This window comes from Oryctolagus cuniculus, chromosome 5 (assembly GCF_964237555.1).
Source record: "Oryctolagus cuniculus chromosome 5, mOryCun1.1, whole genome shotgun sequence".
Lineage (NCBI taxonomy): Eukaryota > Metazoa > Chordata > Mammalia > Lagomorpha > Leporidae > Oryctolagus > Oryctolagus cuniculus.
The window spans coordinates 166,180,272-166,203,946 of NC_091436.1; the positions used below are offsets into that span (position 1 = coordinate 166,180,272).

Here is a 23,675-nt window from a genome sequence, read left to right on the forward strand (position 1 = left end):
CAATTTAGACTCCTGAAAACATGCAAGTTCACACCCCGCGGCGTGACAGACCAACTCAAAACGCAGGTGTGCGATCTAAAGGCCCCGAACGTGCTAAATAGATCCTAAGATGTTCCAGGAAGCACGAGGCTTCCGGGGGTCAGTCTCTGGGGTCCGGGCGTGGGTTGCGAGGAGCAGACAGAACCTGCGCTCCCCCGCGGGACGAGGCGCCCACGCAGCCGGCTGCACCTGAGCCCCGAGACCCCCTGGAGCAAGCGAGGCAGCGAGCAGAGACCCTCTGGGAGCGGGGCCGGCGCGGGCTGACCAGCCGCGAGGGACAGCCTCCCGGGACCCGCGTGGACACGCGGCCCGGCCTCGGGACCTGCCACGGCCCCGAGCGCTCTGAGCACCTGACGCCGCGCACTGATTTAAAAGTCCTCGTCCCCTGGGGGCACCGGGCCGAGTAGGGCGGTCCGAGGCCCTTCCGAAACTCCTGGAAATCCTTCCCCGAGCAAACACCCGCGGGCCACTCACCTGGGCAACCTGGTTTAGACAGCCCAGGTTCCCGCCTCCGAGCCGCCCAGCCCTCGGCCCCGCCCCCCGAGCCAGGCCCGCCCCTGGCCCCGCCCCGCCGCGGCCCCGCCCCCGCCTCAGGCCCCGGCCCCGAGCGCCCCTCATTGGCCCAGCGCTCGCCGTGGAGAAAGTGGCCGGAAGCCAGGCCCGCCCACCGGCCCCGCCCCCGAGCCCGCCCAGCCAGCGGCCCCGCCTCCGTCCAGGCCTCGCCCCCGAGCGCCCCTCATTGGCCCAGCGCTCGCCGTGGAGAGTGGCCGGAAGCCGGCGCGGCTCCGGTCCCCGAGCCAGGCCCGCCCACCGGCCCCGCCCCCGCCCCGCCGCGGCCCCGCCCCCGCCGCGGCCCCGCCCCCGAGCCCGCCCCGCCCGCAGCCCCGCCCCCGTCCAGGCCCCGCCCCCGCGCGCCCCTCATTGGCCCAGCGCTCGCCGTGGAGAGTGGCCGGAAGCCGGCGCGGCTCCGGTCCCCGAGGTAAGCCTCGCGGCCAGGGCCAAGGTCGTCCGCCGGGCCTGGGGCGCCGCCCTCTGTGTCCTGGGCGGCCGCGGCACTTCGCCCTGGTGGCTCGCGGCGGGAGGGTGCAGAGCGGCCGCCGCCTGGACGCGCGGGCGCTGGGCGGCGGGAGGCGCGGCCGGCCTGGGCTCCGTGCCGCGGCCGCAGAGCGACCCCGAGCCGGGCGACGTGGGGTCCGGCGACTGGGTCCTGCTGCGTGGCTGTTTGCGACCCAAGCCCGTGCTCTATTTTTAAAAACCCGTTTCGCCCGTGTGCCCGTGCACACGCCAGCTTTGGGAGCGTTTACGAGTGACCGTATCCTCCACTTGGAGTCGCCCGGGGCCAGACTCCTGACGGAGGCAGTTTCGTCCTTTTCCGGAAAAAACAAAACAACCCCTCCCCCTCAGAACCGCTAAGGCTTATTATGGGCTGGCGTTACCGAACCCAGTATCCCAGGGTTCGGACGGGGCTCACGGTGCCGCCTGCAGGTTGGAGGTGGCAGCGTGGCTGGGCCTGAGCCCGCCGGGTGCACCGGCCGTGATGGCCGCATCTGCTCGCGGGTCCGCGGGGTCCGGTGTTGGCGCCCCCGCCCCGCCTGCTGCCTTTGCGGTGCCTGCTCCGCGCCCCCGCCCACTGCGGGGAAGACCCTGGCCTCGCGTCCTGAACGCCGGGCTTTCTGTCTTGATTTCTTGTGTCTCTCACCCATGTCCTGCCTCCTCCCACTGCATGTATGCTTTAAAAAAAAAAAAAGAGATTTATTTATTTGTTTGAAAGGCAGTTACAGAGAGGCAGAGGCACAGTGAGACAGAGAGGTCTTCCATCCACTGGTTCACTCCCCAAATGGCCGCCAAGGGCCTGGGCCGAGCTGACCTGAAACCAGGAGCCAGGAGCTTTTTCCAAGTCTCCCACATGGGTGCAGGGGCCCAAAGACCTGGGCCATCTTCTGCTGCTTTCCCAGGCCCTAGCAGAGAGCTGGATCGGGAGTGCAACAGCCGGGACTCGAACCAGCGCCCACATGGGATGCCGGCACTGTGGGTGGCGGCTTTAACCTGCTACGCCACAGCCCAGCCTGTGTGCTTTTAAAGTTTATTCATTCTCTCTCTCTCTAACTTTGCTTTTCTGACTTTCCTTCTCTCTGTGTAACTTTGCTTTTCAAATAAAATAAATGTTTTTAAAAGTTTATTTTTAATTATTTGAAAGGCACACAGAGAAAGGTCTGTGTTCCAGCCACTGGTTTGTTGTACCTGAAACGTCCAGTTCCGACCAGTTAAGTCTGCCAGGAGCTGAGCTAATGCCTGGAGCAGCCAGAGCCTGGCCAGGTCAAAGTCTGGAGCCAGGAGCTGGGTCCCCCACTTGAGGGGCAGGAACCCAAGTCCTTGAGCCATCCTCTGGGGAAGCTGGGTTGGAAACAGAGGCTTGACTTGAACCTGGCACTGTGTGCTGCGGGATGTGGGAGTCCCAGGTGGCAGCTTGACCCGCCGTGCCATGAGGCCTGCACCTGCGTGTGTGTGGAGAGACGTTTGCCAGCGCAAACACTGTTGATCGGCCAGGGCAAAGGCCGTTTCAGAACCTGGCTGTGCACTTCGGCCTCCTGCCGCCTCTGCCTCGTATGCTCTCTGCTGACTTCCCTCCCAGGGCCAAGCTCACGTGGCCTTCCTAGGAGCCAGCGCACCCGCCTGCAGGCCTCTCCTGGCCTTACAGCTGCACCGAGCCCCGCGGCGATGCGAGCCAGCGAGAAGGACTTGGAAAAGGCGGTGAGCCAGCTGCAGCTCCTGAAGGAGGACCCGGGGAACGCAGTGAAGCTGCGACTCTACGCCCTGTACAAGCAGGTGAGCGCCCGAGGGCTCCGCCTCTACGCACTGTGTAAGCAGTGAGCGCCGAGAGCGCTGGAGCCCATGACTCCTGAAGGAGACCAGCTGTGTGTGCTAACCTGCAGCTGCGTTTGAATCGCGGCCTCTCCTCCTCAGAGCGTGTGTGTGTGTGTCTGTGTGTGGGGGGGGGGGGGGGGTTTGGGGTCCAGGAGGCCTTGAACCAGTTAAGGAACACAGTAACCCCTCAGGACCACTGCCAAGTAAAAGAGACTTAGATGAGATGACACTGGAATGTGTAGACCTTATTTGGCTCCTGATTAGAACAAACCAACTGAAAAGCAGATTTTGAGACAATTGGGGACATTTGGATAAGGACTAAGTGTTAGGAGATACCCAGGAATGGTGTCACCATTATATAAAAAAAAGTTGGGGAGGGGGGCAGTGCTGTGGCGTGGCAGGTAAAGCTGCCACCTGCAGTGCCAGCATCCCAGACAGGCACCGGTTCAAGTCCCAGCTGCTCCACTTCTGATCCAGCTCTCTGCTATGGCCTGGGAAAGCAGTAGAAGATGGCCCAAGTCCTCGGGCCCCTGCATCCGCATGGGGGACCCGGAAAACACTCCTGGCTCCTGGTTTTGGAATGGCCCAGCTCTGGCTATTGCTGCCACCTAGGGAGTGAACCAGTGGATGGAAGACCGCTCTCTGCCTCTGCCTCTCCATAATTCTGCCTTTCAAATAAATAAATAAATCTTTTTTTAAAAAGTTGGTATTTTTTAGAAATTTATAGTAAATATGTAGGGGTGAAATGGTGAGATGTTTGAGATTCACTAAGCAAAAAAGAAGAAAAAAAAGGATAGATGAAGCAAGCAAGGCAAAATGTGACACTTGTTGAATTGGGATAAGGGGTTGGGAATTCATTATAATAGTCTATAATCTATATATATATATATATATATATATATATATATAAAATAGTCTATACCGGGTGTATGTTTGGGAAAAGTCATAGAATTTTAAAATGAAAGCTTTTGTAGATTTATGTATGTATTTATTTGAAAGGCAAAGGGACAGAAAGAGAAGGAGAGACAGGGAGATCTGTCTGCTGGTTCACTCCCCACGTGGCTGAAGTCAGGAACTGGCACACCATCCGCGTCTCCCGCGTGGGTGGCAGGGACCCAAGCGCTTGGACCCTCTTGCACTGCCCTCCCAGCACACTAGCAGGAAGCTGGATCAGGAGTGGAGGCGTTCACATGGGATGCCAGCATTACCTGCAGACCCAAAACACAACCTTTTAACCCCCCTAGCATGCGTGCCTCTCTGGGCTGCTGTTACCCGTCTTCCCATCCTGTGATGGGCATGAGACTCTCTTACTGAACTTTTTCTAAGACTTTATTATTTATTTATTTGAAAGGCAAAGAGTTACAGAGAAAGAGATCTTCCATTCTCTGGGTCACTCTCCAGATGGCCGCAATGGCTGGCCCTTGGCCAGGCTCAGGCTGAAGCCAGGAGCTTGATCAGGTGTCTGTGTGGGTGGCAGGGGGCTTAGCACTTGGGCCATCTGCTGTTGCTTTCCCAGGCCATTAGCTGGGAGCTGGATCAGAAGCAGAGCACCAGGGATTTGAACCGGCGCCCATGTAGGATGCCGGCGTTGCAGGCAGGGCTTTACCAACTACCCACAACGCCCACCCCGCCTCGCTCACTTCCGTACACAGGTGTGTTTCATAAAGATTTTAATCTGGCCTACAGAGAGAGACCTGGCTTTGCCCCCTGGCTTCTGGAGGTCATCTCTAAGCCCTTGAACTATCGTGCCTGATGGGGATGCTTGTGTGGGGTCAGACGATGTGACTTAGCAAGGAGGCTTCGAGTTGCACAGTCATGGGTGCACGATGGGCCCCCCAGTAGAAACTCTGGACCCCGAGGCGTATGTCCAGCCATTGGTTCTGGGAGAGCGACGCCGCCCTGACCCCGTGGGGAGGGCACTGAAGATGTCCGTGTTTGCTGCTTCCCTCGGCTGATGGCCTTCTCCCGTTAGAATCCATAAGCACGAGTGTAATGTCTCATGAGCCTTTCTAGAAAATGATGGAACTCGTGGGTGGTCTTGGGAGCACCTTGTGTCAGAGCGAGTAGGCAGGGCCAGCGCTGTGGTGCCAGCAGGTTAAGCCGCTGCCTGTGACGCCGGCGTCCCATATCTGAGCGCCAGTTCGAGTCCCAACTGTTCTGCTCCTGACCCAGCTCCCTACTGATGCACCTGGGAAGGCAGTGGACGCCACTCACAGGGGAGACCAGGATGCAGTTCCTGGCTCCTGCCTCCTGCCTGCCAGCCCTGGATGTTGCTGCCATTGAGACATAAGGATAGTCACAAGATAAGGGAAACCCTCACTGTGTGCGCTGTGTCCCCCCGCTTCTCAGCTGGTTGTGCAAAGCCACAGCCTCCTTTGCTTTGTTTTTCACAGCCTCATCTTTCCTCTTTTATCTTAGTGTATTTAAACTCTTTGAACAGAGTTTAAATGGCCATTTCTGAAAAGTAGCTGAGTGGGGTATTTCATTCATCTCAAAATACTCACTGCGTCTACCTTCAAACAAATGAAACTTCATTGCTTTTCACTTGCATGTCCTCCAGTTAAATGTCCCCAGGACCCGAGGCTCTGACAGCCCCACCCAAGCCCCCAGACTTGAGCTCTTGGCCAGGTGACCAGCAGTCCACCACTGGGTCAGGGTGTTCTTCATACCTTTAGATGAGCTGTCAGAAGGTGCTGTAGGTCCCCAGTGTCTGTGAGCAATGCCTTGAGATGCCAGTTTGTCTGAATGGTTTGACTGTGACAAATGGAATCATCAGTACAGAACTCCTGAACCGTTAAAATTCCTTGGAATGTACTTTCCCCAACCCTGTGTCTCGCGTTATGTTTATAGTCAGGCTTATTTTAGGGACTGAGCACCAGTAGCACCTTTTGTCTCTGTAGTCTTTTTTCCTGTTTGTGCATTTTCCGGAAGAGGGTAAGAGGAAAGTCTGGTGGGTAAGACCTTGTGAAAGGACTGGGAAGCAGCTGCCGTGCCAGCTGTGGGTATTTGGGACTATAAATATTTAGGGTTCTAGTTCGCATGAGCATTTGACCTTTAATCTCCCCTCTCCTTTTCACAGGCTACTGAGGGACCTTGTACTATGCCCAAACCAAGTGTGTTGGACTTTATCAGTAAAGCTAAATGGGATGCATGGAATGCCCTTGGCAGCCTGCCCAAGGTAATTCACTTGTGACTCTGTTTTTATTTGGTTTGTGGGACTTGCAAAGGGGGTTGGGTTGCTGCCTCTCGTGGAGCCATTGTCGGTGGTGCCTTTGAGATACGGGTGTGCCCCACTGACCCCGAGCCTCTTTTCTGTGTTCACTGCAAGGTGCTATTTATTAGTAAGCGTCTTAGGGTGCTTATTCATTGACGCCGGGCAGACGCTGTTTGCCATCTCCTCTTCAGGAAACTGCCAGGCAAGACTACGTGGATTTGGTGTCCAGTCTGAGTTCCTCATCAGAATCCTCAAGCCCAGTGCAGCCTGGAGCCAGCAGCAGATCACCTGGATATGAAACCCTGCTGGTGACCTCCGAGGGTGACATCACGAAGATCATGTTCAACCGGCCCACCAAAAAAAATGCTGTCAACACTCAGGTAGCGTTACCTGCCAGGGGGTTGTTCCTACTTTTCTTTCTTATTTGCTTTATTCAAAAATTGTAGTTTTAGCATTGCTCCTATTCCTATGGTATCTCTGGTTTGCTTTGTGCAGGGAGATGAGTCGTCCTCAGACAGCAGGGTTGGGTGTTCTTTGCTTAGACTTATGGGCTTCAGGGAAGTCCTGCGTACCCAGAAGGCACTGCAGCTTTCCTGTTAATGGAAGCACAAATCAGCACATTAATGTCGGCACAATATGTGTTGCTATAAGAGCGTGCGTGGAGGCCTCGTGGTGGCCAACGCGGCCCCCCGGAAATGTCTTCCCATGCCTGGACTGCAGAGTGCTCACAGGAGTTTATCTTCTACAAGTAGAGGGGAAAGGAGAGAAGGACTTCACCCTAGACAGAGCGTAGCTCAGCTCTGCTTGCAACGGCCCGTTTAACAGGGGCAACACTGAATCTTCCATAGAACTAGAATGATAATAAAAGAACCACTCATCCTCTCCCCTTTGGGAAAAAGCGGAGGAAGTTTATTGGCAACTTGCTGCTTGAACTTGGAGTCGAACCCAAGAGGGCTCTCACCGTTGGGCTTCCAATCTGCAGTTTCTAATCTACTGACTTGAAATACGCTTAAGAACTTCATGAAACTGCGAATGTGCCAGTTGATCCGTGTAACATTTAGCTCTTAAAATTCTGTTTCCATTTTCCCCTGGCCTGCTTCTCTGTAACCATAGGAATGGTAGCCACTCTCTACGGAGTGTCTAAATTTCCACACTGGATGTCTACTTAGTTCTCACGAGGAGCCCGTTATCATTATTTAACAATGGAATAATTCAATAGAGAAGTAACTGGCTCAAGTTCATAGAACTAATAACAGGAAAACCAAAACTGGAACCCTGATGTGTATCCACGTCTCCTAATCCTGACACTTGCCAGTCACCCTGGGGTGCCTGTCATCCTAACTATGAAGATAATGAGGTTGCTTCTCCGTTCCCTCCCTTGGTGGGAATGAGCACATCTTTATTCATGTACTAAGTAAAGCCCATGTCTTTTTTCAGCATCTTTATGTCCGTAAGTATCAGGCCTCTTTACCATTCTTTCCCACATTGAAATCCCATCAGTGGTGGAAACTGTCCCTGTTTTAAGTGCATGGAAAGCTACAGCGACAGGTCTGGGCTCTCCAGGAGTGTGGCTGCTCTGTCCTTGAACACTGTCGCAGCGTCTCAGAAGTCGCCACCTTGCAGCCTCTGCCCACCCTTCCTGGGTGCTCACTGTGTCCCGAGGCCACAGCGCAGACGTTGTCTCCCGTGCCCTCTGACCACCTCCCACCCCACCGCCCTCGCCGGCTGTGCCTCAGCTTTTCGCTGCTTCTCTGGTCCCACTTGAGCCCTGTAATCTCCTGTGAATTCCGAAAGCTCAAGGCCTGTGTCTTGATTGTTCCTTCTGGAATAAAGTGGTTCTAGCCCCGCCGGCATCCGCTGCAGCACCTGGTACAGAATGTGCACCAACTAATTGTCAAAGAATGAACCTTCTTTTGAGTGCTTCGTGCTCCCACTTGGGTTTTTACATGCAGCCATCGTGAGTGTTTGGCACTTTGCTTAGGGCAGGCTGTGGCCGGACAGAGTTACCCACTGGGTGCTGCGTCTCATTTTCAGAGCTCGTTCTCCTCCTCTTCCCGCCCACACAGATGTATCACGAACTTATGCTGGCACTTAAAACTGCAAGCGAGGATGACTCCATCCTGACTGTTGTGACAGGTAAGACACGTCCACAGACTCCTGGGCTCTGGGTCCTGTCCAGTACTGTGATAGTCTCAGCTGGGGCCTGGGGGAACATCCAGCCCGTGGCTGGAGAAAGCCCATGAAATCCTTTGGTCTGGCCCTGCCAAGGCAACCGTAGGTGGGACTTGAAATTCAGTCAATCTATAGCTGGCTGGTTTTTAAGTTGATTATTGTGTATGGCCTGTGAATGATGGTATCAATATCCAAAATGGCCCTTGACAGGATAAACGTTCCCCACCCCTGCCAAGTCATAAAAACATACACACGCGCACACGCACACACACACACACACATATATGTATACACACACATATATAATACATATTTGTATATAAAATGGATGCAGGATATCCACTCCTTAACAGCCATGAAAAGTTAAACATGTGCCTAAACACAGTTTGTATAACAGCAATCACAGTAGCCTAACTCACCGCAGGCAGACAGCTCAAATGTCCAGAACCAGAAGGGTAAATAAACAGACTGATGGCTCTTGATGCAATAAAAAGGAATGATAACTGCTACAAGAACGTGGATCAATGTTTTGAGTGTAGTTCAACAAAATAGAATAAGAGTGTGATTCTACAAACACGAAGTTCTGTAGTAGGTGAAGTTTTCATCGAATGTGATTTAAGCCTGGAAGTGACTGCTTTGAGATGGGTGAGGTGGCAGGAGAGAGCTCATGGGAGCTGCTTGGGATGATGGAGACGGGTGAGGTGGCAGGAGAGAGCTCATGGGAGCTGCCTGGGATGATGGAGACGGGTGAGGTGGCGGGAGAGAGCTCATGGGAGCTGCCTGGGATGATGGAGACGGGTGAGGTGGCGGGAGAGAGCTCATGGGAGCTGCCTGGGATGATGGAGACGGGTGAGGTGGCGGGAGAGAGCTCATGGGAGCTGCCTGGGATGATGGAGACGGGTGAGGTGGCGGGAGAGAGCTCATGGGAGCTGCCTGGGATGATGGAGACGGGTGAGGTGGCGGGAGAGAGCTCATGGGAGCTGCCTGGGATGATGGAGACGGGTGAGGTGGCGGGAGAGAGCTCATGGGAGCTGCCTGGGATGATGGAGACGGGTGAGGTGGCGGGAGAGAGCTCATGGGAGCTGCCTGGGATGATGGAGATGGGTGAGGTGGCGGGAGAGAGCTCATGGGAGCTGGCTGGGATGATAGGGACGGGTGAGGTGGCGGGAGAGAGCTCATGGGAGCTGCCTGGGATGATGGAGACGCCTGGTCAGCAGTTCCCCTGCACTGTATCTGAGGTTTTGCTTTCTGTGGTTTCATTTACCTGTGGCTAATTGTGGTCCAAAAATATTCATAAAAATTCCAGAAATCAGCAATGCATATAGTTTAATCTTTATGGTGTACTGTTATAGTTCTATTTTCTTATTGTTGGTAATCTCTTCTCGTGTTGTGTGTGTGTGTGTGTGCAGTCATCCATCAGTGTCTGTGGGGATCCTTTCTGGGACCCCCCAAGTAAACCACAGTCCACAGATGCTCAAGTCTCTTATATGAAAAGGCAGGGTATTTGCATATAACCTATGCACACCATCTTGAAGTCATCTGTGGATTCCCCTAATGCAATGTAAATGCTACATGAGTGGTTGTTACGCTGCGTTAGTCTCACTTCTTAATAAGAAAAACTGTCTGTACATGTTTAATACAGATGTGATTTTTTCTAAATATTTTCCATCCACAGTTGGTTGACTCTAAAGAGGCAAAACCTGTGCATATGGGAAAAACAGTCTTTGCTATAGTTTGGTGGTATCCAAAGTGTCAAGTATCCTCAGAAAATCTTGGCACGTATCCTACAAGGATAAGTTGGGGGGAGGGGGGACTACCGTGTCCCCTTTTGGATGGTGACCATGCAAGTATTCATAATAATCAAAACTTGTGAACATTTAAGAACTGGTCACTTTGTTTTATGTAAATAGTCCTCTAGTAATTACACACACAGTCTTTCAGTGGCTCTTAGGATAAAAACAAAACTTCTACAAAGCCCTGGGTGGTCTGGGCTACTCATCCTCACCCCATGCTAATTTCTTCGCCCCAACTTTTTCTCTGTCAGCCCGGGTGCCTCTTCTCCCAACCCATCATCCACCCCAGAACCTCGGATCTGCCGTGCCCACGCTTCTCTGTCCGGCTGATCTTGCCTCTGCTTTGGCTGTCGGTTCACTGTCCCTTCCTGTGCCTCTCCCTCTCATCAGAGTTGCGTTATCTCCATGGATCTGTGGATTCTTAAATCAATGCCCGGCTGTCTCACTGGTCCATAAAAGGACAGGAACTGTGTTTGCAGGGCCTGTCGCACAGCCTCTGTGAAGCAGACGCCTGGTATTTAGAGGACGAAGGGCCGAGCCGTGCATCTGGGAGTTTACTGTTTGCAGGTGACGGTGACTACTACAGTAGCGGGAATGATCTGACGAACTTCACTGATGTTCACTCTGGTGGACTTGAGGAGAAAGCGAAAAGCAGTGTCACTTTACTGAGGTGAGACGCTCGTGTGACTCATCAGAGTGATCTTGAGTTGAGCCCGAGTGAAGCACTTCCCTGTGCCAGCGAGGCTCATCTTGACGCTGGCCTCGCGTAGCTCTCCAGCCGTCTGCATCCACGGGCAGGTTTTCACCCGAGCACGTTGACGCGCGTCCCCTGTCCAGTCTCCTGCTCTGCACGAGCGTTCCCTGGAGGGCACGGGGTGACGTCCAGTCGCAGCCACAGTCCTCTTCCTGAGGCAGACGTTCAGCCAGCAGAACGGATGCCTCGGGCAGGAGTGCGGGGAGTGGGTGCCGGAAGTGGTCTCAGAGCCACAGGAAGCCGCCAGGCTTCAGCCTTCCCACCGGGTTTGTCCTCCTGAGTCTGTCCCACTGCGCGGGGTACTGCAGCACAGGCTCAGTGCCCTACCGTAACCTCTAAGACTGCAGCCGGCCTACAGCCTGCACGGGATACAGGATCTGAACCAAGCGCGGCCCAGAGGACCCACCCCATAGGCCTCCATCAGGTGCTGTCGAGCGGCTGTCCTGGGAGGATGCAGGGTGGCAGCCAGGGGTGGTCCCCAGGGAGCCCCTGCTGGTTGGCGGTGGAAGCACCCAGCCGCCCCCAGGACTTGTTTCCTCGGACCCCGACCGCCTGGCCTGTGCTCAGCACTGCTGCTCTTGTATCTCCGCGTCTGTAGGAATTTTGTGAACTGCTTCATCGATTTTCCCAAGCCTCTGGTCGCGGCGGTCAACGGTCCCGCAGTGGGAATCGCCGTCACCCTCCTGGGGCTGTTTGATGTTGTGTATGCCTCGGACAAGGTGAGTGGGCTCTCGGAGGCCGAGGAGCTCGGGGGGGTGGGGCGGAACCTGCGGGCTCCCCTGTAGCGCTGCTGGTGGCAAGTGGGCTGTGTGTGGTTTGTGGGAGAATGGACATAGAGTTTGCCCAAAGAATTCATCCAACTCGTTTGGCTGATTGGAGGTTTCCTTCATTCTTAACTCGGATTTTCCAGAACACCAGTGCTACTGTGAACACGGTCCCAACTCTGGGGTTCAGTGTTTAAATCAGACTGTGTAACAGCCCCCCTTTCCTGCTTTTACTTTCCTCTAAAACAGCCAGGAGACCCTGGAGAGCGTCTTACAGGGGTAGCGTCACCACAGATGATGCAGGTGGATCCTGTGTTTTTTCTAAGTGAATGGGAATTTAGATATTTAGAATTGTACAGTAAGAGACGAGACCCTTCTCTGCTCGCTCTCCTTGGTAGATAAGAAAACTGAAGCTCCAAGTCATGCCTTGCCCAGAATCAGATCCACCCTGTGTTCACCACTGAATTACGTAGATTTTGATTTTTAGTCTTTCTACGGCAGCAGTATATAGGCGTGTGTCCCAGGGGAAAGTAAAATGTTGAAAACCATGGAAAAGTATGCAGAAAAAATTTCAGTTAAAAAACACTTCATGGGAGGGAATTGGCAGATGCAGGTCAGATGTAGGATGAATGGGTCTAAGGACCTGACTTCCAAGGTGAGGACTGTAGTCAATCAGAACGTACTGAATAAGGACCTGACTTCCTGGTGAGGACTGTAGTCAATCAGAACGTACTGAATAAGGACCTGACTTCCTGGTGAGGACTGTAGTGAATCTGAACGTACTGAATAAGGACCTGACTTCCAACGTGAGGACTGCAGTCAATCAGAACGTACTGTATTCAGGATTTCTGCGTAAATGAGATGATAGCTGCTTTTACACAAGAGGGAAAATGGGTGTCTACGGGAGATGGTGTCAGTTTTTCTAGTAGTGTGTCGCTCCCCCTCTTCATGGAGGAGCGACACTAAACCCTGCGCTGTTCTTTTGTCTGCTCGGCCCTCCCCGGGTTTGCTGCTGGTTCTTCCCGGGTTGGCTACCGACCCTTCCACCTCCGTGGAAGGGCAGTTCCCCCTGCCACATTCCCCACTTCCGCGGGGGAGTGGCACACTGCCCGCCGGCTCTCTCGGGGGCTGCACAGGTGTTCCTCTTAGGTGTTGCCCTTAGATGTTCCTGGTGCATGTTGTCTCTCTCCTCCTTTATAGTCCTCTTCCACCAATCCCAACTCGGCTGCCCACACGCCGAATACGCTGCTCTCCTCCAATCAGGAGCAAGTCCTACAGTTTATTGGTTGAACTGGAGGCAGCTGTGTAGAAGCTGTTTCTCCCTTCTCAGCGCCATATTGTGGGAGAGCAGATGCATAGAATAAGTCTTAATTCCAGTAACTTAGTCTAGTCCGAGTTGCTCCCCACAGTAGTGCAGTCATTTCACTCTATCTTTATTATATGCGTATCTTATGGTACAGCAATGATACGATATAGCAATCATTTTACTATATATTATGTGTATCTTATGGTATAGCAATGATATGATATAGTAATCTATATGCGTATTTTATGTTATCTTTTGTATATCATACAAAATAAATAAACATACAAAAGTTTACTTTAAAAAAAATAAACATTATCGCACCACTCAGATAACCAGTGCTAGCATTCAGCTTCTTTGGCTTATCTGGTTTCCCCAGTCCCTGCCTGCTGGACCTAGGCTGCTTCCAGTTTTGACAGGAGAAGCCAAGACTAGAACTTGAAGCTGGAATTTGGAACCACCTCTGACTTTGGCTTCTGGGACAGTAAGAGCTGCCGACCTCCACCCTCGTGGGGGACGTGATCGTTTTACCACTGAAAGGACTCCAAGGGTTAATCACGATTGGCTTCATCAGCAATGCCATGGTAAACGCTGGGTTAATAGTTAACCCATGTACCCAGAACACGAGCCCGTACATTCTACCCATTCTCTACTGTGGGCAGTGGGTGAGGACGCCTCCTAGCCTCTCCGTCAGCAGGTGATACCATTCTTACATAAGGAGACTAGAAGGTAGAAGTTATACAATCATATCTGCTCGAGATGTGCCAGGCACTCTGTCACTACACACGTTACATGTAGATGTACATAACGTGTATAATTACACACGTGTGTGTACACATGTGTTCACGTGAGGCCGCCCTGTGAGGCCGATATTCTCACTCCCCTCGTGCAGCTGAGGAGTCTGGCACAGACAGGGTAGGAAGCTTCCCTAGAGTCATCCAGACCTCAGCCCGGCTGCCTCGCCTGCTCCCCCCGGAAACAGACGCCAACAGCTGTCAGCTTTGTGCGTACCTGTCTGCACTCCTCTGCTATGGTCGCCGTTTTTTCTCAGTTTCCTGATTATATGAACTTTTCTTAGGCTGTGTCTTCTCGGAGTAATTTCTTGAGTAAACATTCTTTGGGGGTCGAAAAAGAAGACAGGTGACATTAATAATAAAGTTGTATTTTATATTATTCTATTTATATGCTGTTTACATTATATCTTTATATCAGCTAACAAATAGGCATTAAAGTAACACCATGTCTGATTATAGGAGATGAAGACCTTTTAAGTATTCATTCAAAAGTATAAAGTATTTCCTAAATAGTTTTATACATATTCATATTATCAGTATATGTTAATCTTCTTTTGTAAAGAATTTATTGTTCACCAAGACACACGCAAAAATAATTCTTCAATCTAGAAAAGAAGTAAAACCAGTGTTCTGGATTCCGAGTCCTGAGTGCTGACCGTTACAGCTCGGGGCCGCTTCCCTAAAAGCTGTGTTCTAATAAATAAATTGTAGGATCTGAAGCCAATCAAAAAACTTCTGTAGGAAAATCAAGGAAACAATTTTCAGCTGACATAATGAAGGCTAATTTCTGGAAAATATGTATTTACTTATTTATGTATTTGTTTGAGAAACAGAGACAGAACACTCCCGTCCACTGGTTCACTTCCCAGATGCCCCCAGTGACTGGGACTGGGCCAGGCCAAAGCTGCAGGCACTCGGAACTCAATCCAGGTCTCCCACGTGGGTGACAGGAATCCAACTACTTGAGCCGTCACTGCTGCCTCTCCTGGTCTACACTGGCAGGAAGCGGAGCAGGGCATGGAACCCAGGCACTACGGCTGGGACCCAGGCATCTGAACCGCTAAGCTAAGTGCCCACCCTCAGAAGTGTTGCTGAAGTATATCTGCAAAACGCTACATAAGCAAACTAAGCTAAAAATGAGCAATGAAGAGGAATGAATGGCTCACAGATAATGGACTATAATAGCTCTTAAAATCACATGAGAAAGACATATAGTAAGAACATGGAAAATAAGCCACAAAGCGGGAGAAAGCATCTACATGATGTCTACCTGATAGAAGTTACAACTTGAATACATAAAGAACTCTTATAATGTAATAACAAGAACATTAAACAGACTAACTTTATAAAAATGGGCAAAATATTTTAACGGTTTCATCCCCAAGAAGACACACATGGCTGATAAGTACATGAAAAATGCCCAACGCCGTTGATCGTTAGGGACAGATGGATTAAAACCCCAGTGGGATGGAACTGCGCACTTTGGACCATGGTGAAGTAGGGAGACTTCATAACACTTTTTTTTTTTTTTTTTAAGATTTATTTGAAAGGCAGAAAGGAGAGAGAGATCTTCCATCCGCTGGTTCACTCCCAAATGGCCACAGCAGCCAGGGCCGGGCCAGGCAGGAGCCAGGAGCCAGGAGCTTCTTCAAGCGCTCCCACGCGGTGGGTGCAGGGGCCCAAGCACCTGGGCCATCTTCCACTGCTTTCCCAGGCACATTAGCAGGGAGCTGGATCAGAAGTGGAGCAGCCAGGACTTGAACTGGCACCTCTATGGGATGCCAGCACTGCGAGCCCCCTATGACAGGGTTTGAGGGTGTGGAATGATTGGAATTCCTGTAGACCACTGGTGGTATGTCACATGCTACAGCCACTTTGGAAGACAGCCAAGCAGTTTTTCTTTTTTTTTTTTTTTTTTAAGATTTATTTTATTTATGTTGAAAGAGTTACAGAGAGAAGGAGAAACAGAGATAGAAAGAGGAAAAGAAAAAAAAAGATGCTTCATCGGATCTGCCACGTGGGTGTGGGGGCCAAAGTACCGTGCCGTCTTCTGCTGCCTTCCCAGGCTGCACCACAGTGCTGCCCCTGCAGTCTTATTTTTAAGTTAAACATGCACTCACACGACCCAGCAGTTTCACTCCTGGGTATTTACCCATGGACACTGGAAACTTATGTTTGCCAGAGACCTGCACACAATGTTCAGAACAACTTTTTTTATTAGAACAATCTATACAAGATCTATCCTTTTCAGTTTCACTGAGATACAACTGAAAAATAAGAGTTGTATTCTGATCCAGCTCTCTGCTGTGGCCTGGGAAAGCAGTGGAGGATGGCCCAAGTGCTTGGGTCCCTGCACCCACGTGGGAGACCTGGAAGAAGCTCCTGGCTCCTGGCTTCAGATTGGCCATTATGGCCATTTAGAGAGTGAGCCAGTGCATGGAAGGTATCTCTCTGTCTGTCTGTCTCTCTCTCTCTCTCTCTCTCTGTGACTCTGCTTTTCAAATGAATAAATCTTTTTTTAAAAGTATATATTGGGCTGGCACCACGGCTCACTAGGCTAATCCTCCGCCTTGCAGTGCCAGCACACCGGGTTCTAGTCCCGGTCGGGGCGCCAGGTTCTGTCCCGGTTGCCCCTCTTCCAGGCCAGCTCTCTGCTGTGGCCAGGGAGTGCAGTGGAGGATGGTCCAAGTCCTTGGGCCCTGCACCCCATGGGAGACCAGGAGAAGCACCTGGCTCCTGCCATCGGATCAGCGCAGTGTGCCAGCTGCAGCGGCCATTGGAGGGTGAACCAACGGCAAAAGGAAGACCTTTCTCTCTGTCTCTCTCTCTCTCTCACTGTCCACTCTGCCTGTTAAAAAAAATTAAAAAGTATATATTAAGGTGTACTACTTGTGAGTTTTCACAGTAGCCTATTCATAGTAACAAACTGCTGGAAACAACAACAATGACACTTACTTGTGGAATATAAATAAATCGACGCTGGCATTGTGGCATAGTGGCTGAGCTGCCCCTGCAAGGCCCGCATCCCGCCTGCATCCCAGCTGCCTCACTTCAGTGCAGCTCCCTGCTAACGCGCCTGCAAAAGCAGCTGAGCATGCCCCACGCGCTTGGGCCCCCGTGCCTGTGTGAAAGTCCTGGATGAGGCTCCTGGCTCCTGGCCTCGGCCTGGCCCGGCCCTGGCCATTGCAGCCATTTGGGAAGTGAACCAGTGGTTGGAAGACTCTCTCTCTCTCTCTCTCTCTCTGCCTTTCAAATAAATAAAAAAAGAAATGTATAACTATTTCATCGTATAACCATATAATGGGTTACTGCTCGTTAATAACAAGGAGCAGACTGTCCGCATATGCATGAGTAAGGGGCCTCTGAGAAGTCTCACGCTAAGCGACAGAAACCAGACTCAACGGCTGCGGAGTGGAGAATTCCCCTCTGTCACATTCCAGAAGGGCAAAACCGGGGGCAGAAAGCAGATGCGTGGCTGTGTGGGGTGAGAGGCAGGGCTGCCTGCGGAGGGGCCTGGGGAACTTGCTGGGACGGGGGGCGTGTGGCAGGCAGGTAACGGTGTGGCTGCATCACTTTATGTCAGACTCCTCGAGGGTAACACACACTGGACAGGACTGAGTTGTGTTTGTGTTTGTACCATGAATCCTCCTTGAAATCGCTTTAGCATTTAAATAGTGTGAAGTGGTCATCAAACAATGACTTGTAAAAAGCACGCGTGAACAGTTTTGTCTTCTCTCACCCCTACCACGAGCAGGCGACGTTTCACACTCCATTCAGTCAGCTCGGCCTAATCCCGGAAGGATGCTCCTCGTACACTTTTCCCAAGATCATGGGCACGGCCAAGGTAACGTTGGGAAGCGTCACGGTAAGAGCCAGCGTGTCTTTGCCAAAAGTGAGCCCACCCTCTGTGCCTCCCCTTGGATGAAAGACATAGGAGCCACTTAGTTGCTCCACAACTCTCAAAGAAGAGTTTTACCTGTGGGAAGTGTCTGGGACAGGGGGTGATTTGAGAGATGGTGCCGGCGACTCCCCAGCCTCTGGTTGCCTGATGCCGGCTGCATTGCCGGCAGCACAGGGCTCATCCTCAGCTGTGTGGACTAGTAGAAGTGTCAGAGTTGTGCCAGCCTCCCTGCGTCCACTGAACCTGGGGGCCACTCAGCTGGTCAGCAGCACCCCCTGCAGGTGACGTGGTGACACCTTCAGGTCCAGGGTGGTGTGAAGTTCCCGCAGGTGGGAGGCTTCGTGGGGGCTGGCCACTTCCAAAGCCAGTCAGTCCCAGCAGCTTCCCATCCGGCCATTTGGCAGCACCACTAAGGGGCTGTGCCAGTCCACCCTGTGTTCACGGAAACCTCACCGCCCTGACTCCGAAGGGAGCAGGACACAGCTGGAGAAGTGGGCCAAGGGAGAGGCTAGGCCAGGGTTCCTCGGCTTCTCCTAGGTGGGGGTGTGGATTGAGCCAGTTTTCACCAGTCCTAGGCCCTGGCTGTGAGTGTATGCATTTTCAAATCTCACTTTGCAGCCACATTCCCTAAATTGCTATCTGAATTTGGTCTTTGAAAGGCTGGGCCGAACGGCTCTGCGGCTCAGAGCATTTGGCTTGCGCTCACTTTTCACTGGCCACAAACCAGGTGCAGAGAGGCTATCCGCTTGATGACTTCAATTTTTTTTAAGAAACTCAATGCAAGTCATCTTTGCTTCAGATGCAGCTCATTTGAGTGCCTGTGCAGGTAAGAAAAACTCAGAGCTAGACCACTGGGCAGAACTCCCGGGAACGGAATTTGGAAGGTTTCTGAAGGTTGGCCCCGCATCTTCAATGTTTCTTTGCTCCCTTTTCTCTTTTGTACCATTTCATAGTGCTTAAAGCAGAAAATGCTGCTGTGGGCTGTGTGTCAGCGTCCACGGCAGGTCACTGCTCCCAGGTTCCCAGTCCTGCCTCCGTGGAGACACACACACACACACACACACGGCAGCATGCATGCACACACACACAGCAGCACGCGTGAGCACACACACAGCTGCATGCACACACACGGCAGCACACGTGTGTACACATATGGCAGTGTGCGTGCACACACACACAGTTTGCAGATCGTTGCCCAGTGAGAGCACCAGCGCCCCCTCTGCTGAGGCCCGCCAGGGAGCTCCAGGGACCCCGGCAACGCCGTCCCCTGCAGTCGCTCGGTGCATCACCGAAGTTCGCTGCTTCGTTGCCCTGAGCGAAGGTCGCAGCCTTGCTTCCCCTTTCAGGCTGCGGAGGTGCTCATTTTCGGGAAGAAGTTAACAGCGGCAGAGGCCTGTGCTCGTGGGCTGGTCACTGAGGTTTTCCCTGACAGCACTTTCCAGAGGGAGGTTTGGACCAGGCTGAAAACATACGCAAAGCTCCCCAAAAACGTGAGTTTGCATCTTTTACTTGCAGGGACCATGGACATAATTTCCCAAGTCAGAAAAAGACACATTTTTAATGGGCTCTAAGCGCATGTAAATTTGGGATGGAAAAGAACTGTAGTAAGGCTGAGAATACTGATTTTTACAGAACTTAGCAAAGAGACTTTCTGTTCCGATGGGAGGGCGGGGGTGCTTCTTCATGGGGAGAACCAGCGGAGGAGGCGTAGCCATCCACCAAGGATGTGTGTTCTGCTGCCCAGGTGTGAAGCCGGGCACGGGGACTGCACTTCAGTAGCACGGGGTAGTCGCTGACCAACTGCTCTCCTACACCTGCTATTCCCAGTGAGGTCCTGGAACCTGAGGCTTTCCCATCCGTGTGGGACTTCTAGGAAATGTGCAGTTGCAAGCCTGGCCCCGCCTCCTGAGATGATCTGTAGGCGCGTTGAACTCTGGGAGTGGAGAGCGCTGGCTTGCATCTCCCCTGTGTCCTGGGACTTAGGAGGATTAGTCAAGGGAGCACTGCAGAAAGGACACTGACATCTCAGAACAGTCCCACTCCTCTGACGACAGCCCTTCGCCTGACTGTTGGTTCTGTTGTCTCAGGCCATGAGAGTTTCGAAAGAACTCCTCAGAAACTTGGAGAGAGAGAAGCTGCACGCTGTGAATGAGGAGGAGTGCAGGGCCATCCAGGGGCGGTGGATGTCAGACGAGAGCCTGAATGCCGTCGCGAGCTTCTTGTCCAGGAAAGCGAAGCTCTGATGGCCGCTGCGCTGGGAAGGCCGTGCTGTGACGTCGCCTCCTAACACCTCCGCTAACCTGCATCGCGCCTCTTTTGTTCAGTGCTAGTCTGTCGGTTGTAATGATAATATTTAATTAAAGCCTTGATGAATGAAATATTTTCTAAAACAAGCTTCAGCAATGTACTTAGAGGAGCAGGTGGTTAGACCAGCAGTCACAAAGCCCACGTCCCGGGCTGGAGCACCTGGGCTCGAATCCTGCCTCTGGCTCTGCCTCCAGCCTCCAGCCTCCAGCCAGTGCAGACCCAGCGAGGCAGAGGGGTGGCTCAGATAACTGGGTTTCTGCCTCCCAGGTGGGATAGTTCTAGTTCCCACATCAGCCCAGACGAGCGTCAGCCGTTGTGGGTGTTTGGGGGGTGAACCAGCGGGTGGGAGAGTCCTGTGTGAGTGTATGCGCGTGTTTCTCAAAGAAAGAAGTAAAAATTTCTGGTAATAGAGGGTCTTACATCTTTAGACAGGAATCGTTGTCTCCAAGAGCACTGGAACATGGTGCCTGGAGCCCTGCTTTGGAAAGCATTCACCGCATGGCACGCGGACATCATATCTTCATACACCACTATGGCACTCTGACGCCCACACGCCGTAACGGACTGGATCGGCCCGAACACCGAGAGCCTGCTCACCACGGACTTGAGGTCCTCCGTGGGCTGCATGTTCTTCTTCAGCCACCTGGCGAGGGGGCAAAGGAGGGGGATAGTCTTCCTGAGAACCCAGTCAGAGTCTTAGTTTCTTTCGGTAAAATGTACAGTATCACTGAGAAACCAATCAGAATCTGCTTCTTTTTGTAAAATTTAATAAAGAGGCGTGAAATTGGCAGGCAGTGTTCTGTCTCCACCATTGTTTCCTTATTTGTTTATAGCCTTCAGGCTTGTGTAAGACGGTGTTTTCTAAGACTGACACTCGCAAGCTGCCTTGATGGTCTTTGCAGCTTCCTATCTTGAATGATGTCACACATCTCGCTTGACCCCAGCTGAGGATGTAATTCCAAGGCCTACAGGAATTGGCATGGGCCGGTGCCGCGGCTCACTAGGCTAATCCTCCACCTGTGGCGCCGGCACCCCAGGTTCTAGTCCTGGTTGGGGCGCCGGGTGTTAGTCCTGGTTGCCCCTCTTCCAGTCCAGCTCTCTGCTGTGGCTGGGAAGGCAGTGGAGGATGGCCCAGGTCCTTGGGTCCCTGTACCCGCATGGGAGACCAGGAGGAAGCACCTGGCTCCTGACTTCGGATCGGCACAGCGCTGGCCATAGCAGCCATTAGGGAAGTGAACCAACAGAAGGACCTTTCTCTCTGTCTCTCTCACACTGTCTATAATTCTCTCTGTCTCTCTCTCTCTCACTGTCTAACTCTGCCTGGCAAAATAAATAAATAAATAAATAAATAAATAAATAAATAAAGAATTAGAATGGAATGTTTTGCTTTTCTAAATGCAATTTCTCCTTTTTGGCTTTTCCTTCAGGCATCAGCTTCCAAGTAACTAACCCACCAACCGCTTCACTCTCTCATTCCTTCTTTATTTGTTATGGTATAGCAGTTCCCCCTTTTCTGCATTTTCAGTTACATATGATAAACCACGTTCTGAAAAAAACTGTATGGAAAGTTCCAGAAATAAACCATTCATGGGATTTTAAGTGATGCACTGTTCTGAGTAGTATGGTAGAACTTCACAGTGCCCGTCCCACCTGAGACGTGAACCATGCCTTTGTGCAGTGTAGCTGTGCTGTGCTGTGTCTGCCACCCACCCCTTAGTCACCCAGTAGCCGTCTCGGTTATTAGACTGACTGTCATGGGATTGTGTGCTTGGGTGAAGTTAACCCTTATTTTATTTAATAATGGCCCCAAAGCACAGACTGGTGATGGTGGCAGTTTGGATATGCCACAGAGAAGCCACAACAAGCTTCCTTGAAGTGAAAAGATGAATGTTCTCAAAAAAAAATGCTGAGATTGCCAAGATCTGCAGTGTGAGAAGGTATTTTGAGAGATAGAGGCCAAATTCACATAGCATTTATGACAGCAGTTTGTTACAACTGTTCTATTTTGGGCCGGCGCCGCGGCTCACTAGGCTAATCCTCCGCCTTGCGGCGCCGGCACACCGGGTTCTAGTCCCAGTCGGGGCGCCGGATTCTGTCCCGGTTGCCCCTCTTCCAGGCCAGCTCTCTGCTGTGGCCCGGGAGTACAGTGGAGGATGGCCCAAGTCCTTGGGCCCTGCACCCCATGGGAGACCAGGAGAAGCACCTGGCTCCTGCCATCGTATCAGCGCGGTGCACCGGCCGGCAGCGGCCATTGGAGGGTGAACCAAGGGCAAAGGAAGACCTTTCTCTCTCTCTCTCTCTCTCTCACTGTCCACTCTCCCTGTCAAAAAAAAAAAAAAAAAAAAAAGAACCGTTCTATTTTGTTACTGCAGAAATTAACTTCTTACTGTGCCTAATTCATAAATTAAACTCTATAGTAGGTATTTATAGGAAAAAGCAGCTCATGTAGGGTTTAGTAGTGGCTTCAGGCATCCACTGATGGATCTTGGAACATATTCTATAAACATAAGAGAGGACAATCATAATCATAATTCAAAATGCTTATAGAAAAATATATGAATAGAGGCCGGCACTATGGTGTAGTAGGTTAATCCTCTGCCTGCGGCACCTGCATCCCACATGGGCTCCGGTTCAAATCCTGGCTACTCTTCTTCCAATCCAGCTCTCTGCCATAGCCTCGGAAAGGAGTAGAAGATGGCGCAAGTGCTTGGGCCCCTGCAACCACATGGGAGGTCCAGAGGAGGCTCCTTGCTCCTGGCTGCGGATGGCTCAGTTCCAGCCGTTGCAGCCATCTGGGGAGTGAACAGGTGGATGGAAGACCTTTCTCTGTCTCTACCTCTCACTGTCTGTAACTCTACCTCTCAAATAAATAAAAGTAAAATCTTTAAAAAAAGAAAATGTATGAATAGAAATAATTATTTTTTAAAGATTTATTTGAAAGTCAGAGTTACACAGAGAGAAAGGAGAGGCAGGGTGGGGGGGACTTCCATCCACTGGTTCGCTCCTCAATTGGCCACAATGGTCGGAGCTTCGCTGATTTGAAGCCAGGAGGCGGGAGCTTCCTCCAGGTCTCCTCTGTGGGTGCAGGGGCCCAAGGACTTGGGTCATCTTCCACTGCTTTCCCAGACCACAGTACAGAGCTGGATAAGAAGTGGAGCAGCCGGGACTCAAACTGGCACCCATATGCGATGCCAGCACTTCCGGCAGCGGCTTTACCCGCTATGCCACAGCGCCGGCCCCTAGAAATGATTACTGATGTCTGCTGAGCACTTACTAGTACTTAATGCCCAGCATCGTATTGTACCTCCCAAAATTACGGCAGAAGTTGAACATGAGATAAGTGTGACTGCTTCTACTCTTGCAGGTTGAGGTCCTGAGACAGAATGAAGTAGCTTAGCCAGGGTCAAACTCATGCTGAGGGTCAGGAGGGAGTCCCCCAGTCCACTGCGGCAGCCTGCGGCAGCTCCTGCCCATCCACCGATTACAGCGGAAAGATCTGGACAAGTGTGAAGACAGAACACTCGAAGACGCTGAAACTCAGCAGAAGCGGGGGATGGTGGAAGGGCTTCAGAATACAGAGAGGCAGCTGGGAAAGGAGGTTTCCCAGGCGTGAGAGAAAAGCAGCCGGGGCCGGGCATTTGGCACGGCAGGTTAAACTGCTGCTTGCAACGCCATCCACGTCGGGGTGCCTGCGGTGAGTCCTGCCTCTGCCTCCTGGGAAGAGGCCGCAGACCATGGCTCATGTGCCTGAGTGTCTGCCACACTAAAG

At 52.2% G+C, this 23,675-nt stretch overlaps 2 protein-coding genes across 14 annotated transcripts in view; one reads left to right on the plus strand and one right to left on the minus strand.

Annotated features, from left to right (window-relative positions):
- The first annotated feature begins 935 nt into the window (after positions 1 to 935).
- On the plus strand, positions 936 to 20,700 carry ECI2 (enoyl-CoA delta isomerase 2). Of its 9 annotated transcripts, none has more exons than XM_070074469.1 (10): positions 936 to 1,018; positions 2,672 to 2,865; positions 5,984 to 6,082; positions 6,310 to 6,498; positions 8,185 to 8,254; positions 10,651 to 10,753; positions 11,436 to 11,556; positions 17,453 to 17,542; positions 18,946 to 19,089; positions 19,687 to 20,700. In XM_070074469.1, exons 2-10 carry the CDS (start codon positions 2,758 to 2,760, stop codon positions 19,840 to 19,842), a joined length of 1,080 nt encoding a protein of 359 aa, XP_069930570.1. In that variant the 5' UTR covers positions 936 to 1,018; positions 2,672 to 2,757; the 3' UTR covers positions 19,843 to 20,700. The 9 variants fall into 9 exon arrangements, with proteins under 9 accessions (XP_069930570.1, XP_051711869.2, XP_069930572.1 ...); XM_051855909.2 differs by having other exon boundaries at positions 958 to 1,018; positions 17,453 to 17,563; XM_070074471.1 differs by having other exon boundaries at positions 964 to 1,018; positions 2,697 to 2,865.
- LOC100352202 (testis expressed protein 56) overlaps positions 6,086 to 23,675 on the minus strand; it is a 35,627-nt gene continuing 18,037 nt past the window's right edge. For 2 of the 5 annotated variants that reach the window (XM_002720963.5, XM_051855921.2), the window contains exons 3-5: positions 20,327 to 20,549; positions 13,916 to 14,019; positions 6,086 to 6,711 (exon numbers count right to left, since the gene is read on the minus strand). In XM_002720963.5, coding sequence (XP_002721009.3) covers positions 13,933 to 14,019; positions 20,327 to 20,549 — 310 coding nt within the window. In that variant the 3' untranslated portion in view covers positions 6,086 to 6,711; positions 13,916 to 13,932. Of the gene's footprint in view, positions 6,712 to 13,915; positions 14,020 to 17,674; positions 20,550 to 23,675 lie in introns of all 5 variants that reach the window. The other 3 variants (XR_007923330.2, XR_011388847.1, XM_070074475.1) reach the window with 3 other exon arrangements.

Excerpts from the sequence above, each read along its gene's own strand:
- ECI2 (XM_051855909.2), top strand. The coding sequence starts at position 2,758 with ATGCGAGCCAGCGAGAAGGACTTGGAAAAGGCGGTGAGCCAGCTGCAG. Across the intron at positions 2,866-5,983 it reads TCTACGCCCTGTACAAGCAG|GCTACTGAGGGACCTTGTAC; the intron begins GTGAGCGCCCGA and ends TCCTTTTCACAG. Across the intron at positions 17,564-18,945 it reads TAACGTTGGGAAGCGTCACG|GCTGCGGAGGTGCTCATTTT; the intron begins GTAAGAGCCAGC and ends TTCCCCTTTCAG.